General features: G+C 47.3%; 3 protein-coding genes across 6 annotated transcripts; 1 reads left to right on the forward strand and 2 right to left on the reverse strand.

The window, feature by feature from the left end:
- Positions 1 to 285: 285 nt before the first annotated feature.
- LOC106047244 (myo-inositol 2-dehydrogenase-like) lies at positions 286 to 9,454 on the reverse strand. 2 transcript variants are annotated; one of them, XM_048067347.2, is made up of 9 exons: positions 9,207 to 9,454; positions 8,254 to 8,721; positions 7,572 to 7,642; positions 6,703 to 6,811; positions 4,672 to 4,802; positions 4,295 to 4,402; positions 3,251 to 3,369; positions 2,376 to 2,532; positions 286 to 1,738 (listed from the first exon to the last, which is right to left on the reverse strand). In XM_048067347.2, the coding sequence occupies exons 1-9, from the start codon at positions 9,452 to 9,454 to the stop codon at positions 1,590 to 1,592; spliced, it is 1,560 nt and encodes a 519-aa protein (XP_047923304.2). In that variant the 3' UTR covers positions 286 to 1,589. The 2 variants fall into 2 exon arrangements, 1 of the variants encoding a protein (XP_047923304.2); XR_010826424.1 differs by lacking the exon at positions 3,251 to 3,369.
- On the forward strand, positions 9,453 to 14,708 carry CCDC27 (coiled-coil domain containing 27). 3 transcript variants are annotated; one of them, XM_048067348.2, is made up of 9 exons: positions 9,453 to 9,690; positions 9,820 to 9,956; positions 10,039 to 10,293; positions 10,511 to 10,712; positions 11,260 to 11,390; positions 11,534 to 11,611; positions 11,997 to 12,209; positions 12,854 to 12,958; positions 13,076 to 14,708. In XM_048067348.2, the coding sequence occupies exons 1-9, from the start codon at positions 9,453 to 9,455 to the stop codon at positions 13,211 to 13,213; spliced, it is 1,497 nt and encodes a 498-aa protein (XP_047923305.2). In that variant the 3' UTR covers positions 13,214 to 14,708. The 3 variants fall into 3 exon arrangements, with proteins under 3 accessions (XP_047923305.2, XP_047923307.2, XP_047923308.2); XM_048067350.2 differs by having other exon boundaries at positions 10,039 to 10,197; XM_048067351.2 differs by lacking the exon at positions 10,039 to 10,293.
- Positions 13,558 to 21,020, reverse strand: LRRC47 (leucine rich repeat containing 47). Its single transcript, XM_048067641.2, has 7 exons — positions 20,321 to 21,020; positions 19,779 to 20,225; positions 19,182 to 19,298; positions 17,448 to 17,563; positions 16,454 to 16,556; positions 15,923 to 16,012; positions 13,558 to 14,980 (listed from the first exon to the last, which is right to left on the reverse strand). Exons 1-7 carry the CDS (start codon positions 20,960 to 20,962, stop codon positions 14,738 to 14,740), a joined length of 1,758 nt encoding a protein of 585 aa, XP_047923598.2. The 5' UTR covers positions 20,963 to 21,020; the 3' UTR covers positions 13,558 to 14,737.
- Between the last annotated feature and the right edge of the window lie 1,910 nt (positions 21,021 to 22,930).

The following is a 22,930-nucleotide window of genomic DNA, read 5'->3' on the forward strand; positions in this document are numbered from 1 at the left end:
CCCCCAGGCAGCAGGACGGCAGCTTGCTCTGTGGATGGACGCAGCCTTACCCAGTTTTGCAGAGCTCTCTCAGCCATGCTGCTTTCCATTCCTAACGCTCTCCAAAAGGAAGCAAATGTCTCGGAGCAATCACATCTGCACAGCGCCTGCCTTAAAACGCCACCAAAATGAGAACGCCACCCTTGCTGTTAATAAGTTACTGTCAGGACTGAAAGAGGTAAATGTCTGCTTCATCATGGGTGTAGGTTGTTCCCCCCCCCCAATAAACGACTAGAAAAGAGAGCATGAAATTAGTAACAATCTTTATCATTAAGACATCGCCTTTCTGAGTTTGAAAAATTACACCATTAAAAACAATTTCCACAAGAGAGTTGTCTTTAGTTATAACTGTCATAGCTCTAGTTTTAGTAATATACTCTGCATATATTGGAATTGGAAATCGATTGAACTAAAGAATCTTCCAAGGAGGGATGTCTATAAACACTCAAGGCAAAACTGTTATTTTAATACAATAAAAAAAACTTTCAAAAGGTCTTGAAAACTGACATATGAGAAATAAACGACAGCCAAATCTATACACCGGCAACAAGCTCAAAGGAAGAATAAAAAGGTACAAATAACCTGGTTTAAAAGCAGACTTGCCTCTTGTTGAAGGCACTATCCTTTTCTGTGGTGTATATTCCCAGTCTTCTAGACTGTAAAAAAATATCTTTAAGATATGCAGAGTGCCCTTCACGCACTCAAGGAAAGTGATTATTAGTTCAATTTTGCTACTAAAATATTAACGTATGTGCTTGCACTCAGGCACAGAAAACAAAAGCCTCCAGCCAGCTCCCCCGCCTCGCAGCAGGCGCTGAGGAACCCATGCAAGGGACATGTCTCAGTCACAGCTGTTGTACAGGGCCCCTGTACAATTCACAAATTGCATTCTGATTTTTTTTTCCTTTAAATAACACAGTGCTTATTATCAAAATGCCCAGTGTGTTGCTTCTCTATGAAATAGTCTTAATTTACGACCTTACTACAAAGTTTCTCACCTCTCTTAAGTCAGCATGGTTGGAGGTTTCCCTCCCTGTTTTTTTCACTTCTCTCCACTATCCCCCAAGAAAATTGGACCCTAACTTCTCAGCTATGCATTTGCAATCTATAGCATAGATTTAGAACGCCCGGTAAAAGCAACAAACAAAACAATAAATACGAGGCCCGGGTCGAGCTCAGCACAGCAGTCACACTCCGGCACACACCGATAGGAAGCGCGCGGCCCAGCCGGGTGCTCTCCCTCCCTCTCTTGTGAGCACGGCATCACCTGCACAAAAAGCTGCCACGAAGCTGCCGGCGCACACGGTGCCTCCTGCGGCAGGGGGCAGTTTATGGCACCTCACCACGTCCTGAGGAGCGCTGGACGTGCTACGAGGCACCCGCAGCAGCGCTGAGCACTTTTAGTTCAAACTTGCTTCCGTGCTCTGGGCATTTCCAGTGGAAACGTCAAAAACGCAAGTCTAAGGTTGGAGTGGAAACATCGCCAGGTGAAAAGACTTCACCGTAGCGCAGCTTAAAGATTATCCTTCACCTCGGAAATCAGCAACGTGTCACATTATCTCAGTCTTGATCACAGCCGAATCTATTGCTTCGTTGCGCAGGTCAACAGCGGATCCGTTTCTCCAGGACTGCTCGGCGGCTGCGGCCACCTGGACGGCCCAGAGGAACTGCTCTTTGGTTATTGCGGGAGGCTCTTTGCCTGCAGAGACAGAACGGAAAAATTCATCCCCCTCTCTTTCCTGTTCCTGAGGCTCAAATCCTGTATTTTTGCCACTGAGGTCAACGGAACGGAACTGTTTTATTCCATATGGACGACGAGGATTTTGGATGAGGCTCTCCCACGCTATTGTAAACGGCTGCTTCCCTCGTAGAAGACATTAAGGTCCAACACAGTGTTTCCTCCCCACTTTGATTTATTCTCGGAACACAAGTTTTCAAATCAACACTCCTTCCCTCACCCGTCTCACCGACTCAGAAGCAAGAAAAGCAGCACGCCCCTGCCACGCAGCCGACCCGTTCAGTCCCAGCCACTGAAACAAGAATTGCTGTTCGCTCGTCCATCGAGCTGCCACCTCCTCCTGCAGCTGTCAGGACAGCAGGCCTGTGTGCTAACGCCTGGGCTTGCTTACAGGGAGCTCTCTGACCACTGCACAACGCTGGATTAAACCTAACCACGACAAATCTCACTCCTGATTTTCACGTCTACGTGTATTTTTTCTGGGGATTTCAGACACAAACACCAAATTGCAGTTGCTACTGGAACGACTTCCCAGTGAAGTTTTCACTCAAGGTGAATCCAAAGCAATATTAACCATTAATGTAAGCTTCCACCTTACCTTTCAGGGTTCTCAGAAAGTGTCGAAAGAGCCCCCGGTGTGCCTCTCTGTAACGATCAGCTTGGGTCTGTGTACATATGGACACAGAAGTTCCGTGCTCCGTAATCCCCAGGGGATTCTGGTTATCTACCCGTAACGTTCCTTGAGAACCGTGAACCTGCAGGGAAAGCAAAAAGTTAGAAGAACGAGGTTTTCAACTCACTGTCCGTTTGATCTTAAACTTAGCTAGCGTACAAAAGCCCAGGTTTGTATGACCAAGTAAAAAGCAGCTGCTGATTTTTGGAGTTGCAACTGACACATCCTTTCTATGGATCACTCCAGACAGAAATACCAGGCACAGCTTGTAGCAGAGTGGCTTCTGCTTATACAGTATCTTCGCTTTTTTTTTTTCTTAGTTATTTAACACACACTACACTCCAAATCCAGCCCACTATTCTGTTGTAATTCATGACATTAGGAATTGACAGAAGATAGGCCTCTGATTTTACACTTCTCTTCCCCTTTAATGCCTTTTATACTTGTAAGGCCTTAGCCCTTGCTACAGTCCTAGCCACGTCCTGGAAAGACAACGAACAAACTACAGAACAACACTGCAGCCTTGAGAGCTGACATCAATTCCTGCTCTAGCATGACTGCGTGCAGCTAGTAACCCCAGCAGAATACACGTACAGGAGGCAAAATCTGGGTAACAAGAGACAAGGGACTGTAAGTTAACCAAACGTAAGCAGCTGCTGAGGTTCAGAGGTGTTCTGTGACATGGGTCTGCAGGTATATGGACGGGGCACAGCACGTGCTGCCCCAGGCAAATGTACACAGGGAAAACTCGTTCTAGCCTGTGGCGTCATGACAGATGTACCTTAAAAGCAAGAACGCACCTCTAGTCTCTGATCACAGCTTTTAGTGCAGTGCTGACTGATGTCCAAAGTAACAATTGCTCCGCTAGGAAATTTCATGCTGACTGCTACAGTGTCTGCATCCTTCAAGCAGGCCATATCTGAGTGACAAAAAAGGCACTCGCTCATACCAGAACAGCAATCACTACTACGACACAGTGATTTTCTTCCTTTAAGAGGCAATGCAGGTCTAGAACACTTTCAAACAGGAAGCGAGGAGACAGCAAAGTGCTTTTGGCAGCGTGCGCCAGCTGGTTTACCTTCATCGTCTCTTCTGGAGGAACACTGCCTGGACTCCACTATGCAAGCCCACGGCTTTCCCTACAGATGACTTCACTTCCTCCTCCAAACACATTTGCTTTTGCAACTTATCAGTACCAAGAATAAGCAACTTTCAGCGCTTTGCTAGAAAGAGGCAGATTGTGTAAATTCCTCTCTGGGGCATTTTGCTTGCTGCACCTCATAGATGACAGCATTGCATACCTTACCTTCTAACACCAGCAAGCCAATGTTGGCAGCAGCTGACATTAATTACAGCTTTAAATTTCCATTTAAAAACTGGAAGTTAATTTAAATTTGTCTGGTAACCCAGGGGGTGTTGGTCAATCCAGCATAAATTCACATTTTTAACTGTGTTGAGCTCAGCAGGAAAGCACTGGAGAAAAATGAAAGCAGAGAACTGAGAATACTGCATTAACATTTGTGTGACCATAAGGCTTTGCTGATTATTTTCTGTATTCTGGTTTTCAAGTGGCAAACCATCAAAGTTCAGCAACAGTTCTATGGCAACTATTTCACATCAGTGGGAAAAAGACGACTCAGAAACATTCGGTAAATATTCTGTCTAAAATGATATTTTTTTTAGAAACTTGCTTTCTACTTCACTGACTATTTTTGCGGCAGTTCTATCATGGAACAATCACAGCACGGCTACCACGCTATTGTAACTGTTCTTCCCAATTTTAGTACTGAAGTAACTGAGAAGCCCAGAGGTACACAACAAACTATCAAAATATTTGGTCTTACCTGTGCAGAACGCATGCCCCAGTGAAAATATCGTGTCTGGTGCACTCTCTCCCAACAACAAACTGACAATATCTATATCGTGCACAGCAGCATTATAAAAAATTCCACCTGGAAGAAGCAAAATTGGGCATTAAGGTCTTTGCACTGAAAACCCATGGTTAATATACATTTCTGAACTGCCCTGGGATCAGTATTAAAGCCACCTACGTCCCAGAAGCCATTACAGGCAGGTAGCTGAAATCAATTCTAGTCGAGAAAATACTCTTCCAGAGAAAGAGACACGCACCTTAACGCTACACAGACCTAAAGAACCTTCCACCAGCACACGGGGCAAGACCCGCTTCCAGCCCCTTTCGGATGAACGAGCCGCGCAGTACCTGACGTTTTGAGGAAGCCCAGGGAAGCCGCCGGGTACACGCTGCTGGTCGTCGCTATCCGGTGGATCCTCCCCAGGGCCTGGCAGCCACGCACCTTTTTGCAGAGGAACTGCAGCGCGGGGTCAAAACGCCTGCAGAGGGGAACAAGCAACGTGGAACATTGCTGGGGCACAAAAAGGTCGCTGGGCCCCTGCTGCCAGCGCGGCGCAAGAGGCCGACTCGAACGCAGACAGTGGCGAGCGTGCGACGCCTGAACCTCACCAGACTGGCAGGGTTACACCCCGCTTTCTAATTTCAGCCCCTCAGTACTTATTAATTCTGCTTCTGGCAAAAGCGCCTAATATCTGTACTTTGGAAGACTTAAGCTAACAATTTTATGGAAGAAATTAAACTCTGGGGACTGAAAGCCCCCCAGTAGTCCAGCAAGTTACCTACAGTTCTTCTCAGAGCCCTACTTACAGGTTTAAATTCAGTTGAGTGTTGACCAAAATCTCAGTTCAGATTCAACTTTATGGCTGGGGAACAGACCTGTACATGTAGCACTCAAATGGAAAAGGCAAATGTTAGGGCAAGCATTTTGTGTAATTACGCATTAGTATATATAATATACTAATATATATTATGTATATATATGCTAATAAATACATATATTTCTCCAAGTAAGTTTTGTTTGCAATGAAATTAACTGCTCTCAAGAGAGAAGCACTAGACAATCATAGCTGTTTACTAACAACCCACATCCACACTCACCACAGGGTGGTAAATTCTGAGCATAAGTTTAAAGCAGCATTCCTGCCTTGTAGCAGAGCTCCCTGAATCCCCGTAAGTTTAACAGTGCAGAAATTAATTGAAATTAATCTACTTTCCTTCTCTTTCAATTACTTAATCTTACGGGTCCAGATGTAAGGTCACAAGTGGAAATATCACTTTATCAAGATTAATAGGTCTATTTCTATCAGATAGGCCAATAATTCTAACATCAACCAGAGGTTTCACAGCCTTGGAGTTTGCTGCGAGTGGCAAGTTGAAGTAATGGATGAGCTCAATGTCTCCCTGAAGACAGCGCTCTAAGAGGAACTGAAAAGGTTGCTGAAAGGTTCTTCTCTTACAGTTACTCTATGCTTTCATTGTTATTTGCTAGCACAGGTACTTCAGTTTCACAGGATCAACGCTCTTCAAGTCAGTACAGAGTTAGGGATCTAATTAGCAAATCGGTGAAAACAGGAAAAAGTTACAAAAAAAATAAGATCGCTTTTCAGTATTACAAAGGCACGTTCAAACTTTGAAAGAGTCTTTTTCTACGCTATTGTGAAGACCACAGCTAATTAAATGCCTTCTTCCCATGTTATTTCTAGTGTACTGCAGCAAAGCTGTCAAACAGGAAAAAAGGATATTCTCAGAAGTTTCATGAAGAAGTCTACTTCATGAGCAAAGTTTAATGCCACAGTGTTCCTACGTTGAGCAGGGTTGCAAACCAAATGCTTTCCAGCACAGCACTAACAAACAGATCTCAGTAGCTGTATGCTTAGTAAAACCACAGATCTGCCTGACCTGGTGGTTGTATGTGCACAAAACAATACAAAAGAAAAAGTTCCTGTTTTCCCTAAAACCACTGAGCAAGGAGTTGTCTCAGAGAATGGCACAGCATCACCAGAATATTTCCTCCTCTGAAGCTCAAACACGAGCTGTAGCATTTGCAAAACCTTGAAGGGACTGATGAAATCTGGACCCCCCAATTACCAATGTCTATTCTAAAAAATAAAAATGGAGCTTTCATGCCTTGAAAGCTTTGCTGTTTGACTATCACTCCACTAGCTTTTATTTTAATCTCACGATAGCTAAGATTTTATCTCCATTAAGCATGAAGAATTAATCCAAGCCAATTAACTCCCAGATAATAAGCAATGCTCAATAAGCAGTAGCAAAACTAAATGTATCTGAGGACGAATAAAGGACAGCTTGAGAAATCAATGCTACTTTCAGACATGAGCTTCTTAATGAGTACAAATCCTAAAGAAAAATCAGTCTTACTTGTAGAAGCCACAAACCAACGGTCTTCCACATCTGTTGGCTTCATCGAAGCACGCTTCTGCTGTCTGCCTGTCAAAACTGGGCAGCCTCTCACAAAATACACCTTTTCCTGTGCAAAAGGTCACAGAACATAGAATTAAAGGCAGAACAGTCTGCACTAAACATTTTCATCTTGAAATACTGTACTTGTTGTTACATTCTAGAAAGTCCGTTTCATGAAACCAATGCCTCCTATCTGTTGATGCCAATAACTCCCTTTTCGCTGCTAGCTACGATCATTTTGTTAGCTAGTTACACGCCACAGGAAGCACGGCTGTTGGGATAAACAGCTTTCCTTTGATTCCCAGCTGTATTTCTAGGACTGGGCTTTCTGAGTGAGAAAGGCGTAGTACAGACCCCACTGGTGTTCAAGCCATCAATGTCAGTGCAGGAGGTAGCAGTTAGTAGGCTGACTTCTCTTCAATTGCACAATTAGTTTGCACAACTCAAGGGAGGCTGCTGAAATGAGAAAGCAGTAATTTTTACTTTTTTAAAAAATTTTAATTAAGGAGCTGCTGCAGTTGCTATGAAATTAGGAGTGGAGGAGACAGTCAAGTAAGGCAAATGTAAAGATGCTCCCAGTTTTGCCAAGCTTCACAGCAACTGCATGGGGTCTGCAGCTGAGAATGGAAACAGGAACTCTACAGCCCCGATCTGGACACTGAGCTCTCTTATACAGCCATCACAAGCAGAAAGTTTGGCTGATTTCCTTTCAATCTTACATCAAAATATAAACTTTGCGTTCTGCAAGCATTTAGCAAGCACACAAGGCCTCCTTCAGTGTGCGTTACACTACAGATAAAAGCTGCATTTCCAGCAGTTCCTCTTACCAGCTCGCAAAGCATCTATCACAGTCTCAGAAGCTTCTTCAGGCGGTGAACAAACGATGACTCCAGAAACTCTGCAAAAGTCAAAAGTTCTTCAGTGAAGACAATTTTTAGAGGAATGAACAGTCAGCACCTCCTTTCAGTTACAGCTGTTTTTATGCTAGCTTTCTTAACTTTTGAGGATGAATTTTAAAAAGGCATAAAACCCCATCACTCTGGAAGAGCATATTATGTTACAAAAGGAACTCAGTACCCACTTGCAGGGATGCATACTGTAGGGCACTGATGCTCAGAAGTGACAGCAGCACAGGAAGGAGAGTTTTAACCTGATCTCTTAATTCAAGGTCAGTAACTTCATTAGGTTTTCTCAAAAACCTGTTGTTAAAGTACACAAGCCCTTAGCTAAAACGAAAACCCTTACAATAAAGCTGCGTTGTTTTTCCTGCATCTTAAAGGGGAAAGCTTTTCAAATGTCTCCAGCAAGACTACTTGCATTTTGCTGGTTAGAACATACAGTGAAACCTAAAACCATTTACGTGGCAGAGCTGTTGAAGTGACGGGTACATCTTAGCTTATTTTCATTTTGTTAATTTCTAAAATCAAGCCCATCTTTTTTTTAAAAAAAAGCTCTGCCTTTCAGTTTTGCAATGACATTTAAAATACTAATTTGAGAAGTGGCTGGTACCGCTGGTCGTTGAGCACGATGTCGGCGTCCTGCTGCCGCAGCACCCGCGTGCTGGCCAGGAACTCGGCGCTGAAGGCACGTTCCACCTCGTGCAGCCGGTCCTCCACAACGTACAGCAAACAGCAGCCGTTTTCTTCCACTAAGCTTTGGAACAAGGCTTTATCACCGAGCTCCGTGCCGAAGAGGGCGAGGCCGACACCACCAGCACCGCAGCGTCCCAGCACTGCACCAAAACGGGCCTGGGGCACGGCAGGGCTCCGGCTGCTCCGCTCGGCGGGTGTGATCCTCATGTGTAAGGCGGTGAAGGCCGAGGTGGAGGGTGCCTGGTCTGTGGTCGTGGTGGAGCCGATGGCACTGGGGAGCAGCGACGGATCCCTGGCGGTGGTGGCGGCGAGGATGAGGGGCGGCTGAGTGAGCAGGGATGGGGCATCGAGCTGCAGCGGCAGGCTGATGTCGGGGCCTGCGGAGCTAGAGGGGGCAAAGGGGGCAAGGTGAGGGGAGAGGTGAGGGGGTAGGAAAAGGGGAAGGTGAGGGGAGAAGTGAGAGGAGAACGGGACAGGTGAGGGGGCAGCTAAAGAGAACAGGTAAAGGGGTAGGAGAGAGGAGAAGTAAGGGAGTAGGTGAGGGGGCAGGTGAGGAGACAGGTGAGGGGACAGGTAGGGGGGTAGGTGAGGGGACAGGTGAGGGGACAGGTAAAGGGGTAGGTGAGGGGACAGGTGAGGGGACAGGTGAGGGGACAGGTAGAGGGGACAGGTGAGGGGACAGGTGAGGGGAGAGGTAAGGGGACAGGTAAAGGGACAGGTAGAGGAGTAGGTGAGGGGACTCGCCCTGCGCCCTCCCTCACCCCTCGAGGTGCAGAGCACGAAGGGGCCCGGCCCCGGGGCAGCTCGGCGCGGAGCCCCCCGCCGCCCGCCGTCCCTGCCCGGTCCCCCCCCGCATCCCCCCGCTCTCACAGCAGCAGCGGGGCGCGCTGCCGGGCCAGGCGGCGGTTGCGGTAGTGGCGGCCGGAGGCGAGGTGCTCGAGGATGCGGTCGCGGCGCACCCGCAGCGGCAGCTGGCAGGACGAGCACCACAGCGACTCGGCCGCCGCCTCCCCCCCGCCGCCGCCGCCGCCGCCGCCTCGCTCCGGCCGCTGCCGCTTCACGGCCAGCTCCGAGAACTCGGCGGCGTAGTCGTGCAGCGTCTTCTTCCTCCGCCCCATGGCGGCTCCGGCCGCGGAAGCGGAAGGCGGTGCCGGGCACGGCGGGGCGGGGGCGGCCGAGGCCGGGCCCGGTTCCCCGATGGGTTCCCCGATAGGTTCCCCGGTGGGCTCCCCCCGCCGCCGGGACGGGGCCGCGGAGCCCCCCCGGCCGTGGGGAGAGGAGCGGGACCCCCCCTGGCCGCCCCTCGCTCGATGTCCCGGCACCAGCCACAGGGCGACGTCGCCGTCCCCGCCCGGTAGGGGCGGCCCGAACCCCCCCCCCCGGGGCCGTTGGGAGCCCCCCCCCCCGCCCCGGGCTGTTCGGAGCCCCCCGAGGCCGTTGGGAGCCGCTCGGTGCCGCCTCCTGAGCCCGGCTCTCCCCGCAGGTGGCCGCCGCGACGCCCCGGGTCCCCCCGGGGACCCCAAAATGGAGCGGGACAGGAGGGAGACGAGCGTAGGGGCAGGGCCCGGCCCGGCCCCCCGTGGGGGCGACCCGAGGTGTGCGAGCACCGTCGGTGAGAAGGTGAGGGGGGGCCCGGCCGTCCCCGTCCGTGCCCTCGGGCGGCCTGGCTGTGCTACGGCCACGCCGGTCCCGTGTTCCCTAGGGACAGCGTCCGGCGGCACTGGGAGAGGAGGCTGAGCATCTCTCCAGGTACAAGGCGGAGTGCGCGCAGAAGGACGCGGTGATCTCCGAGCTGCTGAAAGAAAATGAAAACCTGAAGAAAGAGCTGGAGCTGCTCAGGGGCGGCGGAGATGCGGAGCCGGTAACTGTCGGTGTCCTGAGGCTGCTCCCTGCCAAGCCGTCACCCACTGTAGCTGTCACGGAGGCAGAGTGCTCTTCACACGCAAACATCCCGCAGGCAGGAGCGGCGGACAGGCAGGGACATTCAGACAAGCCACTGACTGGCTGTGCCAGTGAGACCCCCGGGACGCGGGGATGCGATTTGTACTCCCCCCGTCGGGGCTCATCGTCCCAGCAGGGCGGGGAGCACAGGGCTTCAGCCCCGGTTCTGAAACTCCCTCTCTCCACACAAGGCTTTAGCACAGCTTCGTAAGTCCTTATTTCTGTCTTTACAGTACGCAGAAATGGAACAAAAGAGCTCAAGTGAAGAAGCCGCTGAAGAAGCGCTCAGTGACACGAGCGCTCCAGAGCTCTTTCTGGAGCAGGCAGAAGGAGAGGAGGACACACTGATTGCTCAGCTCATTGCGTTCCAGGATGCCAATGAAGAACTCTGTGCACTACTGCAAAATGCACGCGATGACTACAAGATAGCCACAGGTACCATGGGAGAAGGCATCCCCAGAACAGACTATTATTGTACTAGAGACCAAGTTTATGTTCTTGCAATTCTGTTTCTCTTACCAAGAAAACATATCTAGGTTAGTTTCTCATGAGGGTGAAACCTCCTGCTTTCAATTGTTACTTACAGGGTGAGTCAGAAATGCCATGTATTTTGAAACCACTTTCGCTCTCCCCTTAGAAGTACAAGAAAATCATGCAGACAGGCCTGACTGGTATTCTGGGGTGCTTGCTAGTGTTTCAGCAATCTGGCAAGCCCCTGCGCTGGTGTTACTGGCTCTGGTAGTCCTCAGAATCGCTTCTCCCTCACAGTGAATTTACTTAAGTAAATATAAACTTTACTATATATCACAGCAAAGTACTATGAAATGCATTATTAACCAGGGTCATCATGGCTGTACATTAACTTCACCCACAGTCCATATGTGGATAGCAACAACAGCTCTGCTTCTGCTTACCTTAAAAAGACTCCACGAGGCCTCTGGCAGGAATTCCGTTTGCTTACAGTAGTACTCCAACATTACAGGTGTCGTGTGTTCCTTGCAACGACAACTGGAGATCCAAGAATCCCAGCTTCGGAAAACCGAATCTGAAAAGGAAAGGCTTGAAAAGGAGCTCAGAGAGCGAGAAAGTCAGCTGCAAGCCATGTCTGCCAAGGTACTACAGAGCAGAGCGGCCACAATTAAGAGAGCTGGCAGCAGGGAATTCAGTTTTTATGAAACAGTTCCCTTCCTAATGAGACAGGAGTTGATTAGTGAACTACAACACTGTAAAAAAAGTGTAAAATATTTTCCCTTAAGTTTTGCAGTCTGAGAGAAGAACAGAAACATGAAGAAATGATGGTGACAACAGAGAAGGAGAACTGCAGTCTTCGACAGGTGAATCTGGTGCAAGCCCGCATGCTTTTATGGAAAACTCTAGTGTCATCTGCTTCATTGTGCATGTTTTAGGCTTGTAAGAGTGAACTTGCCCCATGAAAAAAACCCACACAGTGAAGTTACTTTGAAAATCTGACTTCTTGAGTTTGTTTTACCACTCTTTTTTTTCCTAATAGCAAACTTGCCCCTTTTAGCTATTCAAGTACTCGATACAGTGGTTTTGGAGAAAACCCCAAGTAGTAATAGTTACCTGTACTGACAAGATAGTGAGTCTGTAGACTGTCCAGGAAATACAAGAAGCATTTGACCCAGATACTGGGAAGATGTGGCCAAGTCTGCTCATTTTCTTCCTCACTGTAATGGCTTGATTTATGTATCTCCTCAGGTTGTTACAGAACAAGAATCCAAACTGGCTGAGCAGAACAAGCTGATCAGTGATTTGCAGGGTACGGTCAGCCAGCTAGAGGCAGAGGCTCTGACCAATCGATACCAGATCCACAAGCAGCAGCGTGCCCAGGAAGAGATGCAGAGCCAAGCTGAAACACTGCAGCACACGGAGCTGCAAACTAGAGTGGCACTCGAGTGCCTCACCAGCAGGGTAAATACAGCCTCTTTCACTTCAGATTCCTACCTCCCTGGTAAGAGATGCTTCAACCATTTCAAGCAGAGTCTGAAAGCTTAGAAACATTCTCAGGCAGAAGCCCAGCAGGAGGCTCACTGGGGCACTGAAATCCTTTGCTCCCAGGACTGATTTGCCTTTGCAGCTACAGGGCTGAAGGAGAAAGAAATTCAGACCATTTGCTTGCCTGCTTTCTAGCATGCAGCCCATATATGAATGACAAAGCACACTAGCCTCAAATACTAGAAGCCCTCAAGAAACAGTACTGAATTCACAGGAGTTCCGTCACCAGATTTCTAATATCTTCCTGACACAAAGTAATAGATAGCACTTTAAAGCCATTTCCTGCAGGCATACTCACTCTGGGCCTGACTCAAGGTTGCCACAATGAGCATAGCAGCCCAAAAAGGGTCTGGGTCCATCCAGAAACACATCATTAGCACAGTACGTGCAGTGAAGCCCAGTAAACCTGCCCATGGTTTCACATGCACAGACTTCCCATTTCGTCATCAACTCGTGCTTTTTCTGACGGTGTGGTCTCTGTCCTAGTCAACTCCATGCAAGTGCCAAAGAATCATATATAAAGGCTTAACGCACCTACTTCTTTCCTCTTTTATCAAAAGTTTGAAAGATTTCGAAGCAAAATAATTCAGGCTACGTTCAGTACAGCAGGCAGCAAGCCTCCCCAGGCGGAACTCACTGATGAGGAGGTGCTGGAGGCAATGCAGGTATGTAGCTCGTTGGAATTCTGCTCTCAGGAGCCCACGGGGAACTGGTAAGAGAACATTACAGCACTGCTGTACACCCAATGCTTTTCTATCCCTTTACATGTCTTTGATTTTCAGAAGATAATTAACGAGCGGATAGAGTTTCATCAGATGCTGAAACAAAAAGGTGTCAGGGTCCCATCTCTCTACAACATCGATGCGGCTACTTCATCACCTACCAATTCTAAGGGTAGGAGGAAGAGTCCTGCAAGGTAGCTTCTCTTAATGCCTGCAGAACAGCCCTAGTGGTTAAGTCACAACACGCCACCAACTTCAGGCTCCTGTTCGTTTGTTTTCTGGTGGTGATTTGATAGTAAATTAAACTCATTTTACTTGATTCAAGTTCTGCAGGAATTCAGTTGTTTTCTAATTGTTGAAACTGATTAAACACCATTCACTGTAAATCGTTGGTCTGTAGAATTATTCTATTTCACAGGGAATTGTGACGTACTACTTAGGACTGCTCAGATACAAGTAGCTTAAAAAAGTTACCACTGTGCCAAGTTTGTACAGTTACATGACTGGAAAACTCCCCAATGCTCAAACAAGTGACAGTGACATGTGACTGCAAGAACCATTTTATTTTCCATTCAATATGCAACACGTTGACATATTTGACACAGTATCTGGAAGTTTTGTTAGAGCTCTACATTGTTTTTAACGGGGAAAAAAAGTAAATCCACGGGTCACCCTAGCTTATGGACAGGTCTGCATTCATACAGTTGGCAGCCAGGATGTAAATAAAAATCACCCAGAGACTGCAAAAATTAGAATCACTCGGACTACATGTGTTTTGGAAGGAGTCCCCAGCACTCTCCACACTGGAGTGTGACTGAGTGCTCCACCAGCGTCACTCTGGGCAAAAACGCTTACCTTCTGGGGAGGTGGGGAGCTCTAGTGCTGTCACCGTAAGCCAGTATTGGCCCTCTGAACAGAACTGGACTTCATAAGCAAGAACAAATTCAGATCTTGACCAACAGCTAAGTTGATGAGTGCACAACAAATTCACTGTGACTGGTATTTCCACATGGTTGGATTATGGCTCTAAAACGCCCCGGGGAACACAAGCCCCTGCAGTCATTACCTGACTTCACTTAAACATGAAAGCTGTGTTAAATGTGTTAACACGGAAAAACATCAGAGTAAAACTCATTGCTCAAGTTCTGGCAGTGGTTAGGCTGAAGATCTTTAAAATAGGCAGAATTTTCAGTTTCATGGTTACTCCAGATATAAAACTATGCAAAATGAGATGTTAGCTAAGTACTTCTGCATCCTGTCTTCAGAAGTGGCATACAGAATGTAGCTTAGTGTCAGTGCTGTCACCTACTGGACTTCTCAGTTCAGCTACTAAAATAATCCAGATGAAGCATATCGGGAAGAAATAGTTACCTTGCAGAGAAATATGACTGTGTTCATTTTACAAACCGCTATGATGTCGTAAGGATTCTCCTTACATGTTTGTACATTCTGACTTCGAATACGTTCTCTACTTTTCCGTTTGCATTTGATGACGCTCTTGTCTCCACCTAGTCAGAATACTGACGACTTCCTATTAAGGCTGAGAGAATGCAACACTCCTTACCACGGCTTGATCAAACTTTAAAGTTTTTACACACCCAGCCAGGATGCACTCCATCTTTTCTTTAAAACAAACAATCTCACTGCGTGCAAGTTGCATTATTGAATATGGAAAAAAAAAAAAAAAAGAAAATTGAACAATTTTCTTAGCTTTGACAGCTGCTAGCGTATTACAGTCAGAAGAGAAGAAACTGTGGTTAGGTCAGTTTTTGAAGGATAAAGTACTTTCAAGTTCCCGTCTGTGTCCACCACTCGAACCTGCTCCACTACCAACGGAAAACTCGTCTGCTGTGTATTTTGGCTGGGGTTCACATTCACTGGTCCACAAAGAGCATCAGGTTCGTTATCTGAGCCTGAGTCTTCTTCCTTATTTTCCAAGGTGAATTTGTTCAGTTCTGCTATTTTCTGTTACAAGCAAAACACAGAAAGCAAGGTTAATTCTGCAGCTAAGCCCTTGGAGCAACTCAAGGTTGTTTCCAAGATGCGGATCTGGCTGGCCTCTAGAGGAATATTTGCATGAAAACATTCTTCAGCGGGTTAGAACGTTTCAGGAAGCATCAAAAGCTCTTTCAGCTATCGCTGCTGTTTTCTCTGCGAGGTCCTGCTCCTTCTGAATAGTTATTTCCTTACATTTAACAGAGAAGTTGGGCTTTGTCAAAGCAATGGATCTGAAGCACCAAGAGCCCGCGGTAGGATCACCACTAACACATTTGCTTTCAGTGCATTTGAAATTGTCTCTGTTACTGCCTCACATCCATTATGCTAACCTTCACTAACACTTCATTATGTTAATTGGACAAGAAAAAAATACATTTATTTTGCAAAATATTCAACAGCATACTATCCTGTACTTGCCCTATACCAAGTTTTACTATTTTCATAAGATAGCTTTACTTAAAGAAAGATGTTGAGGAGCATTTAGCGAGATTGTCCAACTGTTAATAAAGGATCTGAAAGGTAATTCTGTAATAATGAGAGGAGCAAGCAAACTAATTGTCGGGCATGCTGAGGTGAGAAACCTCCCTAGAAGAACGTACTGGTAGCAGCTGAAGGCATAAGCTCAATAACAAGGAGAAAGTGTTGAAAATCAAACCATATATTTCCCCTTGTGGTAGCACAACATTATTTACCCTGGTGAGTTTTGAGGTCTGCCTCTTACTCATAATATAATACAAAAACCTCCTGAGATACAGCAAGAATGGAAGGAGAGGGAGGGGAGGAAAGAAAAAAAACACCTCCTTCTCCCCCTCAAAAAAAACACAGCTTCTGTATTCTTCTACACGCGAGCAATTAAACATTTTGCTGAGAAGCACACCAAGGACAGGATTATTTTACTGCATTACTTACCAGAATTAGAGTGTCCATGACATCTTTGCATATCTGTAAACTGGTATCACTTGTCACTTCCAGAAACAGATCACGGGTGGTTTTTCTAATCTGTAAGAATATCACAGGTAAAGTAAGTAATGAATCAAGCATACTCACCCACAGCCACTTGGCAATATTTCAGTACAAAAACAGGATTAAAGGCTTTCATTCAGTTCAACCACAAGCAAAGTACTGTCTTTCCTTACAAGTCAAAGACTATACCCCCACCCTTGTCTTGGCCATTCAATAAAGCCTCCTCTGCAAAAGCAGGCCGGTGCCTTTGGAACAGCTTGCTAGAGGTTTACAAATTTACAAAGGTAAGAATATAACTGAGATTCATCGCAATCCAATAGTCTAGTGGACAAGAGTAAGGCTTTGGAGATTTATATTTGGAACACAATCACAAGTTTCACAGAACTGCACAGAGCTTTGAACCTGGAGTTAAATCTCTCTCAGTAGAAAGAAACACTGTTTAATTCTGATTAACCTATTTTCACTAGCAGCTAGTACCTTTGTTTTCTCACTATTGGTTATTGGTGGGAAAGAAATCACAACACCTTCAGCATCCACAAGACACGGGTAGTTATCTTTGCCATCCAATAACTGGAGATACCTGCCAAAGAAAGAAAGAAAGAAAGAAACAATCAAAAAATAACTGGAACAGCAGCTGGACAAAGCGGCACAAAATGGTGACAAAAATGAATTAGCGTGCTCCTGATCTACCACGTGACAAAAACAGAAGTCAGAGCACTAAAATTCCACTAAAATTCAGCAAAATGATGTCATGGTGATGCAGCTAATAACACGAAAGCCACTAGCTACAGGAACTGATGGGCTAGAACCATAAAATAACTCACATCTTCATATCCACACTGTTAAAATAGTCAGACAGGCTTCTAGTGCCTTCAGAGATCCCAGTGCTTGAACAGGAGTATCAGAGTCCATCGTCTGATTCTTCCAGACGGCTTACTTATTTAATTTTCCCTCTTACTTACTATGGCGGTACACAGTTCTCCATTATGTACCTGGCAAATTTCTCCAAGCTGCATGACTGATGGATATGGGTGGTGATCTCTACATGAGCAGTAAACAGAACAGGGTAGCGTGATACTCTGCTTCACAGCTCGTCTGCTCTTACACGCAGATTTACAGCACCTCTGATTGCTTCAGTTATTGAACATGCATGACAAACTTCATTTCTCTTACTATTTTAAGTACACAAATTACTCTTAAAGGTGATAAATATGACAAGAATTTACTCTTGATATAACTAGAAATAATGGAGGTCGCTCAGCAACATCATTTTACTACGGGTTACTCTTCAAGCAAAGATTCAGCTCAGTGTTTTTCATATCACCACCTAAAATCTCACGCTGTTTGTTAGCCCAATCACCATTACAGAATGTGCTTCATAATACATTTGAGCACATTTCTTTCAGTGCTGTTTTTCCACGCAAGAATGAGTTGCCAAAATTCACATGAAGAAAAACAACAAAATACTGACTTGTGCAACCCAGAAACGTTCTGACGCTTCTTCTGTTTCCTCTGCTCCTCTGCTTCTAGCTGCAGCTGACGGAGAAGATCCTTTGCCTTGATCTCCTTTCGGCCCAGGGGCGTTATCTACACCATACAAGGAAAAAGAAACGTTTAATTTTACGAGTGACTCAAACACCAGGATTATTAAAACTCCCTTGTAAGCAGGATGAAAATTAAAACCACGCATCAAGTGGAATTTCTTGCAATCAATTTTGTATTTCTACACGTTGCATGGAATTAAGCAACAGCAAATTCTCAGGTGTTCACACGCCTCACCGTTCTCCTTAATAAACCTTCTAGCTTTTCTGGTGCAGTTATATCGTGTACTTTAACTTGTTAAGGCAGCTACAAAATGCAGTTCTTTAAAGCATGTTCCATTTTTTGGAGCAGGAGTTGCATTTCCAATCATATTGCAAAATATTTGCTGCCAGTGCTTCTTCATTTCTGCTACTTGATAAAAGAAAACCAAAGGCCAGGCATTATTCCCAGTTCTTTTCCAATACTGAAGACTGTTCACCAGATTTTGTTACTATTCAGACTGTCCAGCAGACTCTACATCAGGTTAATACATTTCACACCATTACTCAAAACCTCTACGGATTGAAGATATTTTCTATTTGATCACGCAGCACATTAGACCAAACAGCCCAGGCAATGGAGATAAATGGCTTTTCACCCTAACCTGGGGCATAGTGTTACTAAAACTAAAGTTTCAGTAAATCCTGTACCTCTTTGCAACAGGATTTTCTCTTGTAGAGGATATCAGCAACAACAACAAAAAATATCTCCAAGTTTCGGCTAGATCTTGTACACAGAGAGGGTTTTTGTTATCGAAGATGTGCCATCATTCTTAACAACTTCTTCAGGCTGGAAATGCACTTTCTAGTTTACGTGCACGGAGCAGTTACACACAAGTCTAGAGAGCAGAATGCAATGGAAACTTTGGGTCAACCCCAAAAAGTCAGAACAGCCTAACAGGTCAGTCTTACAGCGACATTGCTTCTGGAGGCAGGATATTAAAGGGCCTAAATAAATAAGGATCGCAAATTTGAAGTAACATTTTGGTATTCTGGATTGCAAGTACAGCCTAAGAGCTTGACACACGAATGTACTGCAATCTTTGTTCGTTTTTTTCATTGAAAGCAGCAACATAAATAACCCAAGATTGGGTAAACCAACAAAACCTGAATTATTTTAATTAGGTTACCTGGAAGGCTGCTGCCGATCGAGGCACACTCAATGAATGAGCACCTGCTCTGTTGTATGACACTCCAGGCACATCCTAACACATACGGACCTCCAGGGAACATTAAGATGGAAACACCACAACATAGGAGAAAGGATCAACAGTGAAACACCAGTACCTCAACCACCCTAAGCAAAGGCACACATTAAGCTACACCAGAATGTCTGCAGAGGCAAAAAAGCCTATGCCTGCTTCCCTCATTGCTTTAAGTCCCCAGACAGATGGACTCGTAACTGGTCCTGGAGTACCACCAGGCAGCTCTGCAAGGCTTGCTCAAGCAGGGCTCAAGACAGCAGGCTGGCAAGAACATTAGCTTCAAAATTCCTGGAGTTATTTTTTTTCCTTGCATCTATGGGGTAAGAAGAAAGTTCTTTCCACTCTACAAAGTTCCAGAAACTGAAAGAAAAAAAAATGAAAACAAAACAGGGAAAGATCCACAGTTGGCACTGCCCCTACCTTCAGCTCACCAGGAGGCTGAACATCGTATGTCAGGGGACCTTTGATCAACTGCAAGTCATGGGTGGCAATGGTGGCCGCTGTCCGCTTTTCACAGATGTCTTCGTGCAGTTTAGTCTAAAACATAAAGGACATAATCAAACTAGAACAAAGGTATCAATGCGATTTATCCCTCCTAGGCTCGGCGTTCTCCTCTATTGAATGTCTGCAGCATTTCCGACTAGCTGAGTAACCCTAATTTGAATGGCGTCTGGGCGCGTCCTCGTACAGCACTTAAAAGCTCTGCAGTCTGTAAATTTTGTTTACCCTTTTGGATTAAACCCAGCGTTCCTCTTCACCTGCAGAATAATTTCATCCAAATTACAACCGAAGCGTAAGGGGAGCGAAGCAGAGCACACGACATGTTTCCCAACCGGGCAGTAAGCACTCTGAGACGGGAAAGCAAGCGCCCAGCACTCGAGCCTCGCGGTCTGGAAGGAGCTAACATCTGCCACCTGAAGGACCCAGAAGCAGCCTGCCAGGCCACAAACCATCTCCTTTCAGAGCTGCTGACAACTTTCCCCTCACAAATGAGAACAAGGAGGCCCCGACAGCTACCTGCGCGGTCAGGAACCTCTTCAGGGCATTGCCCGGATTTAGGTTTACTCCTTTCAGCACGCAGCACACGATGAAGGGCCGGACATCTCTGACGCCCGGGCTGACTTTGACAACCAGCGGCGTGGGATTTTCAGAGACGTGCAGAACCTTCACCAGCAGCTTGCTGACGGCCTCCAGCTCGTCCTGCTCCCCTTCCCCGCCGTCCTTTTTCTGCTGCTTCTCCCTTTTCTTCTTCCTGGCCTCCTCCCTGGCGTTCTCAGCCTTTCCCTTGCCGCGGCCACCGGCCCGCAGGTACTCCAGGATGGCCTTCGTCTGGCAGCCGTTGACCATCTTCTCCAGCCGCTTGTCCCTCAGCTGGTTGCCCCTGAAGTTGGCCTCCTTCAGCCTGGGGCAGTCGGCCAGCGCGGCGGGCAGCTCCGTCAGCCGGTTGTTGGCCAGGTCCAGGCTCTGGAAGAGACGGCGCGGTCAGCGGGGCAGTGGTACTGGGAGGTACCGGGAGGTACTGGGGGGTACTGGGGGTCTGGGGGCCGGGCTGCCCGCACCTTGAGGGCCGGCAGGGCGGCGATGTCGGCGCCCAGCTCCTCCACCTCGTTGTCGGCGGCCTCGAGGCGGCTGAGGAGGGGGAAGGCGGCGGCGGGCGGCAGCAGGCGGCCGGGCAGGGCCCGCAGGCGGTTGCCCGAGAGCAGCAGCGCCTGGAGCTGCGGCGCGGCTCGGGCCAGCCCCGGGCCCAGCTCCCGCAGCCGGTTACCGCTCAGGTTGAGGCTGCGGAGCTGCGGGAAGGCTGCGGGCTGCTGCTGCCGCCGCTCCCCCTCGGCCTCCCCGCGGCCCTCCGCGCCGCCCAGCTCGGCGGGCAGCGCCTCCAGGCCGTTCCCGGAGAGGTCGAGCAGGCGGAGGGCCGGCAGCTGCCCGCCCAGCCCCTCGCCCAGCCCGGCGGGGCCCAGCGCGTTGCAGCGCAGCACCAGCGTGTGCAGGGCGGGCAGGGCGGCCGCCAGCCCCGGGCCCAGCTCCCGCAGCGCCGCGCAGCCGCTCAGCTCCAGCGACTGCAGCAGCGGCAGCCCCAGCAGCGCCGCCGGCAGCCGCCCGCCGCCCGCCGCCACCCGCTCCGACACCGCCGCGCCCGGCAGCGACAGCTCCCGGCGCCGCTCCCGGGCCGCCGCCTCCAGCTCCGGCCACGCCGCCGCCATCCCGAGCCGAGCCGTGCCGGGCCGTGCCGGGCCCTGCCGACCCGCCCCGTGCCGCGCCCGCCGCCACCGAGCCTGCGCCGGCAGCCGGGGGCGGGCGCCCCGCTCCCTCCTCGCCCGCAGCGCCGGGCCCCCAGCCCGGTAATTTGGATTTAAAGAGTTCACGGGTGTAATGTAAGTGACTTTTTGTCCCGAAGTGGCGGTGACAAAAGGAAACGCCTTGTTTGCTTAGCCAGGGACCATGTAACGAAACCGCTGATCCCGCGTGAGGGGGACGCCAGCAGGTGCTGGAGGTGGGTGAATTCCCGCGAGCAGGGGCGCTGCCGGCTCTCCTCTAGTCTCTGCTGGCCGGAGGGACGAAAACAGCTTAGCAGACCATGGGGTACAGCACGTAAGAAGCGACCAGATGGGAAAAACCTCAGGATAGGGTCCACGGCTTCATTCCTGCTCTAATAGCGATGCTCCATCGCTCCAGACTCCAGTCTTCCGCCCTTCAGAGACCTCCTCTCAGTTCACCAGACCTGCTCACCTGTAACATGTCTTACTCTGGCCCATTTTATGGCACAAACTTCACTTTGTTCTTTACTCCAGTGTTTATTTTGCCACAGCAGAAAAGAGATGTTGTTTGTTAAATGAAAGGCAGCAGCCCAGGCAAATTGTCCCTTAAAAATGACACAAAGGGCACTACTTTGCCCAAAAGAGGTCCTTTCAAGTCTTAAAACTGCTTCCATTTTCTCAAAGTATTTCTCATTCTTACAGTTGAGTAGTTAATATTATCTTTATACCTTACTTTGGGGGTGCAAAGTAGTCTAAAGCTACTTTCCACTCTCACCAAATGTTACACACTATAAAATACTTAATAACAGATTCCTTTAAGATGTTGCTAGAAAGCTATTCCAGATTTGAAAAAAAATTCCACAGATCAGCCAGCAGAACACCACCCTCACTCCAGTGAACAGCTTTTTAAACTTTGTTTAAATCAAGCCATTTATTTATTTATTTTTAAAAACACATTTAGAAAGGTTGGTACATAATATTACCAAATAAAAGGACACATCCTGCTACATACAGGATAACGGATTAAGTATTTTAATTACGTTTTGTTTGACTGGGTTTAAAAGCCATGCTTGAGGAGCAATGGAGAGCTACATTTACCAATTTAAAGTATGCACTGTATTGGCCAGCGCAGAAAATATGGAGGACCTTTGCAAACAGTTTTTTTTATTATTATTCATTGAACTTGCAGAAGGGAAAGCTCACAGCTTTGCTTCCAAAAGGAAAGAAAATGCTCTGGGCAACAGCTCATGAGCCTGCAGTCCATTGCACAGCCTCATCTCTGAGCAAAATCAATGGTTACTTTGCTTGCATAAGGAATAAGGTTCTAAAGTAGGAACCTGTGTCACTAAAGTAGAAGTAAATATACATACATATATAAATATATATATTCATTGTGGTTGCATATTTATTAATATATATTAGGAATAAAGAAAATTTATATAAAGACTTTGAAAATATAAGTGCACTGATCTACCTGTAAAAATCATGAGCTTGTAGATAGGCTGCACGCAAACTATAAAACCTGTATATTATAAAATCAGTGCTATATATGTACAAAGCAACACCGCAAATTCACTCCGTGATAGCAAACAGCATGACCCCCAGATCTCCCGCTTATATTACCGTGATCACTCATTCCTGTACCCGTGGTGGCCATCAACACGGGAGCAATTAATTCTATCCTGGAAAGCGGTTGCCTAAACGCTACCAGTAGAAGTGCTAGGGGTGTTGCTTTAGGTCCATGGCTTCATACATTGTGCCTTAATATAATTTGTTCTCTTTGGAGCTATTAAACAGTCACATGCTGATCTAACAGATCTGATTAGAGAAACTCCATATTAGAGCTGCATTTAGAAGGGAGCTGAGAAGACATACATTAAAGCAGAAAAAAAGGACTAAATTTACTAATTCAAG

This window comes from Anser cygnoides, chromosome 23 (genome assembly GCF_040182565.1).
Source record: "Anser cygnoides isolate HZ-2024a breed goose chromosome 23, Taihu_goose_T2T_genome, whole genome shotgun sequence".
Classification (NCBI taxonomy): Eukaryota; Metazoa; Chordata; class Aves; order Anseriformes; family Anatidae; genus Anser; species Anser cygnoides.